This window comes from Branchiostoma floridae, unplaced genomic scaffold (genome assembly GCF_000003815.2).
Source record: "Branchiostoma floridae strain S238N-H82 unplaced genomic scaffold, Bfl_VNyyK Sc7u5tJ_1560, whole genome shotgun sequence".
Classification (NCBI taxonomy): Eukaryota; Metazoa; Chordata; class Leptocardii; order Amphioxiformes; family Branchiostomatidae; genus Branchiostoma; species Branchiostoma floridae.
In genome coordinates, this window is record NW_023365758.1 from 39,965 (window position 1) to 50,226 (window position 10,262).

A 10,262-nucleotide genomic window follows, 5' to 3' on the forward strand; every position below is an offset into this window, starting at 1 on the left:
TTTACAATTGAGTGTAACCATTGATGTTGCCACATCTACGATAAGGAATACGCTGTGTAGTAGGAATATGTTTTTTCAACGTTCATTATTGTTGTTTTTAGAAATGGGAGAAAGAAACAGCGAGGTTGCTATGGACGATCACAAAGCTGTGCTCTCTAGAGGAACCATTCCATACGAGGAAACGTGTGGAGTAGAATCTGACCATCCTCCCACACAAGGCCATACAGAGCAAGGGGACACTCTCCCGGTGAAACGTACTGTGGACAAACGCTTTCTGTGTACGGAATGTGACTATAGGGCACTGTCAAATGCTCAGCTGTCAATTCACAAAAGAAAACATTCTGGTGAGAAACCCTTTAAATGTGACCAGTGCGACTATTCTACTGCACGGAAGGGAGACCTAGACCGACATATGGCTAAACACACTGGCGAAAAACGGTTCATCTGTGGAATGTGTGGATATAGGTCGGCTCGCAGGTCTTCGTTAAAATTACATATGGGTAAACATACAGGTGTGAAACCCTATAAATGTGACCATTGCGACTATTCCTCTTCATATAAATCTGATTTGGATCGACACATAACTAAACACACCGGCGAGAAACCCTTCCTGTGTGGAGACTGCGGATACAGGACGGCTGACAGGTCTGACTTAACAGTACATATTAGGATACACACGGGCGAGAAACCGTATAAATGTGACCAGTGCGACTATTCCACTGCACAGTGAGGAAACTTAGACCGACACATGGCTAAACACACCGGCGAAAAACGCTACATCTGCAGAGAGTGTGGATATAGGTCGGCTGACAGGTCTGCGTTAAAATCACATATGGGAAAACATACAGGTGTGAAACCTTATACATGTGACCATTGCGACTATTCTGCTGCACGGAAATTTCATTTGGATCGACACATGGCTAAACACACCGGCGAAAAGCCCTTCATGTGTGGAAAGTGCGGATACAGAACGGCTGACATGTCTTACTTAACCGTACATATGAGAACACATACAGGCGAGAAACCCTATAAATGTGACCAATGCGACTATTCAGCTACAAGGAAAGATTACTTAGAGAAGCACTTGATCAAACACACATCTTAGGGATATAGTTGACGGTTACGGATACAGGACGGTTGACATAACTAAACTATTTGGACAAAAGCAAAAAATTGCAGGTAAAGATTCAAAACAAAAATGTTATCAGTGCAACTATTCTGCTTCTTGGAAAAGTCATGGGGTTGTGGAGCATTAGCAGCCATTGCGACGTAAATAAGCTGTGGCTTGAAATGCTAAGTAGTCATTGACTTTTAGTCATATTTTGTACATCATTTCAAATGTTAGATTATATTCATTTCATGTTTATTATCATTCATATTACGAGTAGTAGTAGTAGTGGTAGTAGTAGTAGTAATAGCAATATATATCTGTACCTGCATTACAGATGCCTTAAGGAGCAAGAACCAGTTAAACCAAGATGCACCAGTATGCAATACCATGCATTACTGGTTATGATGTAGTCAATTACAACATTCTTATATCTCTGTAAGTTTGGTTTCATTCTTTATTGTTATTTATACCTGTACTCAGTACTGTAGTTTGTAAGAGCAGGAACGCAAAACTTTGTTATGTTCTACTTCTCGGGCCGAATGACGTTTGCCATTTTGTATTCATTTTTAATCTTTGTAGCTTCGAGATGACTTTTGGTAGATGCCGTCTTTGTAATTGTACTTTACATGCTGTCAGTTTGGGCATAAACACGCCAAAAAATATTTATTACCAAAACTTCACTGGGCATTCTAAGACCTACCAAGTCTTTGATATTTTGTGTACATTTTTAGTCCGAGATGACATGCTCCGTTGTTGTTATTTTATCATTTGGAAGTTTTTTTAAAAACATCTTTCATGTCAAATCTCATCATATTCATATCTCAAGATCAACCCATAAATCAAATATTTGATATATCTTGATACAGTCCATCCAAACCTTCGAAAGTTACTAGTATGCTAGACTGAAGAAACTACCCTACAAGATCAACAAATAAATGCTGTACACGCACAAACATGCATATACACGCATTCATACACACAAGGACGTTCTATCACCTTGATACACACAAACATACGCACATGCATACATACAAACCGTAACACTACCGACTACCACATTAATGGTAGGTAATAAAACAAATAATACAACAAAAAACAGCGTTATTTTAGAGTAAAGTAAAACCAGGCAGCATAATCTTCAATTGGTTGAAGGCGGCTGCCTTAATCGAAAGAAGAAGAAAAATACAGTTATGTTGTTAAACTGTACGGGGTAATCAGGTAAATCAACTTTGACCTTCGACCTCAAAAGCTCAAAGGTCAGTTTCCAGGCCGCCATTTTGATTCATCGAATGATCACGGGCAAGATTCCTTTGTTTCCAGTTTGGCCATTTATAAGGTAATTCACATTCACAGTTAATCTGCACCATAGACCGGTAGGTAACGCATTTGCTTACTGCCTATCCACTTTTTGTCTGCTTTTTCCTTTGTATTTTAGATTGGACAAAGGTTTCTTTCAGGAAATCGGTGATCGATTTTGTAGAAAGGGGAGGGGGGCAATAGTTACTAGTTGTTGACATAGGCAAGGATGAACAATAATACGATTTGATAACTATTTGAATTAAACGATTCCGAGGCATTTCATATATGTTAGAGGTCTTGCTCATTTGTTTATCACGATTTGTTAGACGTGTGTGTATACATCACATTTGTGTGCATTTATAGGGGGCGCGTATGTTCGTGTATCGGTGCATGTGCTTGACATCAACAAGAATTGACTATATCAAGGTTTGATAAGTCGGTTGAGGGAGTTGCCTTTGGGGAGGGGGTCTTGCAAAATTGTTACAGCTGTTTCACTATTGAGTGTATTGGTATTGGTTTTTCCACATCTACGATAAGGAATACACTGTAGTAGAGGAATGTTGTTTCACTGTTCATCATTGTTGCTTTTAGAAATGGACGAAAGAAACTGCGAGGTTGCTATGGACGGTCACCAATCTCTGCACGCTAGAGACGAAACAAGCAGCAGCGAGAAATTGGAAACGGCAAGGCAGCAGAACAAGGAAGGGGACGTGGAAACGTGCGGAGTAGAATCTGACCATCCTCCCGCACATGGCCATATAGGGCAAGCGGACACTCTTCCGCACGGTGAAACGTACTGTGGATAAACGTTTTGTGTGTTCGGAATGTGACTATAGAGCAATCTCAAAGTCCGTGCTGTCAAAACACACAAGAACACATACTGGTGAGAAACCCTTTAAATGTGACCAGTGTGACTATGCTGCTGCACAGAAAGAACATTTAAAGAGACACATGACTAAACACACAGGAGACAAGCCTTTCATGTGTGGGGAGTGCGGATACAGGACGACTGACGTGTCTTACTTAACCATACATATGAGAAAACATACAGGTGAGAAACCCTTTAGGTGTGATCACTGCGACTATTCTGCTGCACAGAAAAGCAACTTAGACCAACACATGGTTCGACACACCGGACTTACCAAGGGCAAACCCTGCTCAACTGCGCAGAAAGGTACTTTAGATCGACACATGACTGAAGACGACGGAGAGAAACCCTTCAAGTGTGGGGAGTGCGGATACAGAACTGTTCGCAAGTCTTCCTTAGTCACACATATGAAACGACATGCAGGTGTGAAACCTTATAAATGTGACCAGTGCGACTATTCTGCTCTAGAGAAACACAGATTAGACCAACACATGTCTAGACACACCGGCGAAAAACCCTACATGTGTGGGGAATGCGGATACAGAACGGCTTACCAGAGTGACTTAAACATACATATGAGAACACATACAGGTGTGAAACCATATAAGTGTGACCAGTGCGACTATGCTGCTGCACGGAAAAAATATTTAGACCGACACAAGGCTAAACACACCGGAGAAAAACCCTACATGTGTGGAGAGTGCGGATACAGGACGGCTTACAAAACTGCCTTAACCGTACATATGAGAAAGCATACAGGTGTGAAATGCTATAAATGCGACCTGTGTGACTATTCTGGTACACAGAAAGGCGATTTAGACAAACACATGGCTACACACACCGGTGAAAAACCCTTCATGTGTGGTGAGTGCGGATACAGAACTGCTCGCAAGTCTGACCTATCTCGACATGTGATCAAACATACAGGTGCGAAACCTTACAAGTGTGACCAATGCGACTATTCTGTCACAGACAAAGGGTATTTAAAGCAACACGTGGTCACGCACGCTCCTTGAACAGTTTACCGTTGCAAATACTGGACGGTTGAACAACAACAGTTTGTTGGCTCCATGATCAAGTAAAATGAACATAGTCAAACAGACCGCTGAGAAACCCTACATGTGTGGGGAGTACGGGTTCACAGGGATAGACCTTACATTTAGCGGCAGCTACAAACTAAAGTTGTTGTGGTTATGCTCTGACATTTCAGCTTTGCACTTTCTTTTCCGTTCATATCCTACCCAGACATAGTACCTATTAAACTAGTCAATCATACATATAGTTGCTTTATTTGCATGCCCCAATCTTACGGAAACACATATTCAATGCAATAACTAATTCAACAGTAAATGGCATAATACTGCTGTAAGAGATACTGATATTCTAGGTCATAATGCCACCTCAATTAGGTAGATTTCAATATAACACTGTAGTTATTGACTTGGTGCTGATGTTTCATACGTCATATCAAACGTTCTAGATTATCTTCATTCCGTATATTATAAAAAGTGGTAGCGTGACTAGTTGTACATATTATGATGAATTTACATTATCATGATGTACATGATTTGCATTTACAACATATGTCATATGAAAAAGTAAAATCAACTGTTTGTGGCACCTGTCTTGTGTTGTTTATTTATGTCCTCTATATACACAATACAAAGCATAGTTTAGAATATACATTTATAGCCTTCATCGACGAATTAGTTTGAAGTTTCTATGAACATCCATATTATAATTCACAGCAGTTTTTTACGCCTAGCGGGGCCAACGGTTTAACTCCGACCCGAAATGGCGAATGCAATGCCTTTCAACAAACCATGTCACCGATATTGTGTCCTTGGGAAAGGCACTTTACACGACTTTTCTCACTTTACTGAGGTGAAAATAATTACATAGCTTCGGCTAGAGCCGTCCCTCGGATATGACGTTAACTGGAGGTCCCGTGTTTGAGGAGAGCCACACCCCGGGCACGTAAACGAATCCACCGCACTTAGCGAAAAGAGTAGGGGTTCTTCCCGGTGTGAGTAACCTACCGTCCTTTGGCCACAACTGGGGCGTTACTGTCGCATTGAGGTCACTAGGCGCTGTATACAGGCTGCCACTTCAGATCCTTGCGATTTAGCCCCGCCTGTTGTAAGCTCCTTACAATTCAGCCCCTGACTGCGAAGAGAAAGTAGTCGGCCCAACCAATGATAATAATAATTATAACATGTCGGAGCTGGGGCAACCCTAGGCATTTACTAGAATTACTCTGGTCCATGAACCCATGGAATTCGATCTATATAGATATGACAACACTGAACACTAGTGAGAACACCCAAATCACTCTTAAAGCAGAGATATAACTTCACATAAATTTCCATTAAAGGTGTGAAACACAGTCATAGGTCAAAGAAGAATAGGTAAACGGTACGGGGTAATCAGGTAAGTCAACTTTAACCTTCGACCTCCACAGCTGAAAGGTCAGTTTCAAGGCCGCCATTTTGATTCATCGGATGATCACAGGCAAGATTCCTTTGTTTCCAGTTTGGCCATTTATAAGAAAAGTCTACGCATTAGCAGTCAATCTGCACCATAGACCGGTAGGTAAGACATCTGTTTACTGCCTTTCCACTTTTTGTCTGCCTTTTCCTTTGTATTTTAGATTGAATACAGGTTTCTTTCAGGAAATCAGTGATCGATTTGTAGAAAGGGGAGGGGGGCAGTAGTTGCTAGTTACATCGGGAAGAATGGACAGTGATAATAATAATAATACATGTAATGGTACGGTTTGATAACTCTTTATTTGAATCAAACTAATTTGATCTATGTTGGGGGGTCTTGTTGATTTGTTAATCACGTGTGTGTACATTAATCGGTACTCAAACACGCATTACCACACATTACCAGTTTAAACATACGGAAGTCAAATATTACGTAGGAATATGTGTTCCGTACTTATATAAACCAAACATTTTGTAGTGGGCTTAAAGATTTGCAATTTGTTTTACAGTCTTTCTACTCTTAGTAAGTTTTTTTAAGTTTTATTTTCCAAAAGCTAGTATAACTTTAGGAACACAACATTTTTGTTCAGAGAGTTTTATAGGATACAAACTTAACAAAGTACAAAGTATATACTTATGTGTGGTTGTATGTGTGTGTGTGTGTGTGTGTGTGTGTGTGTGTGTAGGCGCGTGTGCGAGAGTTCATGTGCATGTGTACGAGTGTGCACGTTTTTGCACATGTGAAATGTGTGTGTGTGTGTGTGTGTGTGTGTGTGTGTGTGTGTGATCTAGGATAGTAGTGCAGGGATGTATTATACCGTTCGTTATTGTTGTTTTTAGAAATGGACGAAAGAAACAGCGAGATTGCTATGGACGATTACCAAGCTGTGCACTCAAGGGACGACACAAACAACAGCGAGAAATTAGAAACGGCAAGGCAGCAGAACAAGGAATGGAACATTCCATACGAGGAAACGTGCGGAGTAGAATCTGACCATCCTCACACACAGGAACATACAGAGCAAGCGGACCCTCTCCCGGTGAAACGTACTGTGGATAAACGGTTTGCGTGTACGGAATGTGACTATAGGGCAGACTTTAGGTCCCACCTATTGATACACAAAAGAAAACATACAGGTGAAAAACCCTATCAATGTGACCAGTGTGACTATTGTGCTACACAGAAAGGACATTTAGACAAACACATGACTAAACACACGGGAGAAAAAAACTATAAATGTGATGAGTGTGACTATGCTACTGCACGAAAAGGACATTTAGAACAACACATGACTAAACACACCGGAGAAAAACCCTTCATGTGTGGAGAGTGCGGATACAGGACGGCTAACAGGTTTTCCTTAACCATACACATGAGAACACATACAGGTGTGAAACCCTATAAATGTGACCAGTGCGACTATTCTGCTGCAGAGAAACCCAGTTTAGACCGACACATGACTAGACACACCGGAGAGAAACCCTACATGTGTGGAGAGTGTGGATACAGAACTGCTCACAAGAGTGACTTAACCGCGCACATGAGAACACATACAGGTTTGAAACCTTATAAGTGTGATCAGTGCGGTTATTCTGCTGCACTGAAAAGAAATTTAGACAAACACATGTATAGACACACCGGCGAAAAACCCTACATGTGTGGAGAGTGCGGATTCAGGACGGCTAACAGGTCTTACTTAACCGAACATATGAGAACACATACAGGTGAGAAACCCTATAAATGCAACCTGTGTGACTATTCTGCAGCACGGAAAGGACAGTTAGACCGACACATAACTAAACATAGTGAAGAAAACCCCTATAAATGTGACCAATGCGTCTATTCTGCCGCAATGAATGGCAGTTTAGATCAACACAAGGCTAAACACAACAAACCCTTCATGTGTGGGGAGTGTGGATACAGGACTGCTAACAGGTCTCACCTATCCGTGCATATGAGAACACATACAGGTGTGAGACCCTATAAATGCGACCTGTGTGACTATTCTGCTAAAAAGAAAGGCCAATTAGACGACCACATGGCTAGACACACCGGCGAAAAGCCCTACATGTGTGGGGAGTGCGGATACAGGACGGCTAATAGGTCTTACTTGACCGTACACATGAGAACACATACAGGTGTGAAACCTTATAAATGCGACCTGTGTGACTATTCTGCTGCACGGAAAAGCAACTTAGACCGACACACGGTACGACACACCGGAGAGAAACCCTTCATGTGTGGTGAGTGCGGATTCAGGACGGCTTACAAGTCTTCCTTAACCATACACATGAGATCACACACAGGCGAGAAACCTTATAAGTGCGATCTGTGTGATTATTCTGCTGCAATGAAAAATTTAGAGGAACACATGGCTACACACACCGGAGAAAAACCCTTCATGTGTGGAGAATGCGGATATGGAACTGCTCGCAAGTCTGACTTATCTCGACATATGACAACACATACAGGCGAGAAACCTTACAAGTGTGACCAGTGCGACTATTCTGTCACAGATAAAAGGTGTTTAAAGAAACACATGGCCACACACACTTCTTAAACAGTTCACATTTCAGATACTGGACGGTTGAACAACAACAGTTTGTTGCACAAGGTCGAACAGATCACTGGGAAACCCTACATGTTGGGGATCCGGATTGCGGTTTCACAGGGATAGACCCTACAGTTAGCGGCAGCTACAGACTAAGCCTTCTATCGTGTATTTTAAATCGTTGTGGTTATGCTCTCAAGTTTCAGTTTTGCAAGTTTCTTCAACGTTCAGATCCTACCTAGACATACAGTTCATGTTTTTTGCATGTCACAGTCTGACGGCAACACATGTTCACAGTAAACGGCATAATACATATAAGAGATACTGTTATTCTAGGTCATAATGCTACCTCAACTAAGTGTATATCAATATAACACTGTACTCATTGATTTGGTGCTGATGTTTCATACATTATATCAAACGTTCTTAGATTATCTTCATTCCGAGTATTATAAGTAGCGGTAGCATGACTAGTACTCGTGGTACATGTAATATATTATGATGAAATACATTATATTAATTTACATGATTTGCAGTTACAACATATGAAAAAGTAAAATCAACTGTTTGTTCCACCTGTCTTGTGCTGTTTATTTATGTCCTGAACTATATACACAATACAAAGCATAGTTTAGAATATAAATTTCTAGCCTTCATCGACGAATCAGTTTGTAGTTTCTATGAACATCCATATTACATCACAGCAATTTTTGCGCCTAGCGGGGCCAACGGCTTAACTCCAACACCCGAAATGACGAATGCAATCCCTTACAACAAACCATGTCACCGATCTTGTGTATGTCCTTGGGAAAGGCATATTACACGACTTTCCTCATTTCACCCAGGGGGAAAATCAGTACCTAACTTCGGCTAGGGCCGTCCCTCGGATAGGACGATAACTGGGGGTCTGGTGTTCAGAGAGAGCCACACCTCGAGCACGTAAACGAATCATCCACCGAAAATAGTAGGGGTCCTTCCCGGTAGGAGTGGTTCAAAACCTACAATCCTTTGGCCGCAACTGGTGCAATTACTGTCGTATTGAGGTCACTAGGCGCTATATACAGGCAGCCACTTCAGACCCTTGCTATTTTAGCCCCGCCTATTGTAAGCTCAGTCCCTGGCTGCGAAGAGAGAGTAGTCGGTCCAACCAATGATAATAAATACATGTAACATGTCGGAGCTGGGGCCATCCCAGGCATTACTTACTAGAATTAAATATTCGATTATTCGATCTATATAGATATTACAACACTGTACACTAATGAGAACACCCAAATCACTCTTCAAGCAGAGATATAACGCCACATAAAATTCATAAGTGTGTGAAACAAATTAAAAGCACAGTTATACGTTAAATAACAGGTAAGACTGTACGGGGTAATCAGGTAGATCAACTTTAACCTTCGACCTCCAAAGCTGAAAGGTCAGTTTCCAGGCCGCCATTTTGATTCATTGCATGATCACGGGCAAGATTCCTTTATTTCCAGTTTCGCCATTTATAAGAAAATTCTACACATTAGCAAATAATCTGCACCATAGACCGGTAGGTAAAGCATTTGTTTACTGCCTATCCACTTTTTGTCTGCTTTTTCCTTTGTATTTTAGATTGGACAAAGGTTTCTTTCAGGAAATCGGCGATCGATTTGTACATTGTAGAAAGGGGAGGGGGGCAGTAATTACTAGTTGACATAGGCAAGGATGAACAATGATACGGTTAAGTAACACTTTTAAGTAAACGATTCTAAGGCATTTGATATATGTTAGGGATCTGGCAATTTTTTAAATCACGATTTGTTGAACGTGTATATACATGAACCATGTGTGTGTGCATAATTTAGTTACGATCTGTGTGGTTTAAGTGTTTACATGTGCTTGGCATCGACGAGGATTGACTACGTTAAAGTTTGATAAGTCGTCTGAGGGATTTGCCTTTGGAAGTACTC

General features: G+C 41.2%; 5 protein-coding genes across 6 annotated transcripts in view; all 5 read left to right on the plus strand.

The window, feature by feature from the left end:
• Positions 1-10,262, plus strand: part of LOC118408207 (gastrula zinc finger protein XlCGF57.1-like) — a 64,697-nt gene that overhangs the window by 23,199 nt on the left and 31,236 nt on the right. The gene's annotated exons all lie outside the window — the stretch shown is intronic.
• The window catches only part of LOC118408220 (gastrula zinc finger protein XlCGF57.1-like), a 57,708-nt gene that overhangs the window by 717 nt on the left and 46,729 nt on the right, over positions 1-10,262 (plus strand). The window lies entirely within an intron of this gene.
• LOC118408160 (putative zinc finger protein 702) lies at positions 104-730 on the plus strand. The gene is made up of 2 exons (XM_035808798.1): positions 104-247; positions 371-730. The coding sequence occupies exons 1-2, from the start codon at positions 104-106 to the stop codon at positions 728-730; spliced, it is 504 nt and encodes a 167-aa protein (XP_035664691.1).
• On the plus strand, positions 3,362-4,294 carry LOC118408161 (gastrula zinc finger protein XlCGF57.1-like). Its single transcript, XM_035808799.1, has 2 exons — positions 3,362-3,869; positions 4,206-4,294. Exons 1-2 carry the CDS (start codon positions 3,362-3,364, stop codon positions 4,292-4,294), a joined length of 597 nt encoding a protein of 198 aa, XP_035664692.1.
• LOC118408202 (zinc finger protein 845-like) lies at positions 5,717-8,851 on the plus strand. Of its 2 annotated transcripts, none has more exons than XM_035808838.1 (2): positions 5,717-5,866; positions 6,608-8,851. In XM_035808838.1, the coding sequence occupies exon 2, from the start codon at positions 6,610-6,612 to the stop codon at positions 8,326-8,328; it is 1,719 nt and encodes a 572-aa protein (XP_035664731.1). In that variant the 5' UTR covers positions 5,717-5,866; positions 6,608-6,609; the 3' UTR covers positions 8,329-8,851. The 2 variants fall into 2 exon arrangements, with proteins under 2 accessions (XP_035664731.1, XP_035664730.1); XM_035808837.1 differs by having other exon boundaries at positions 5,730-5,870.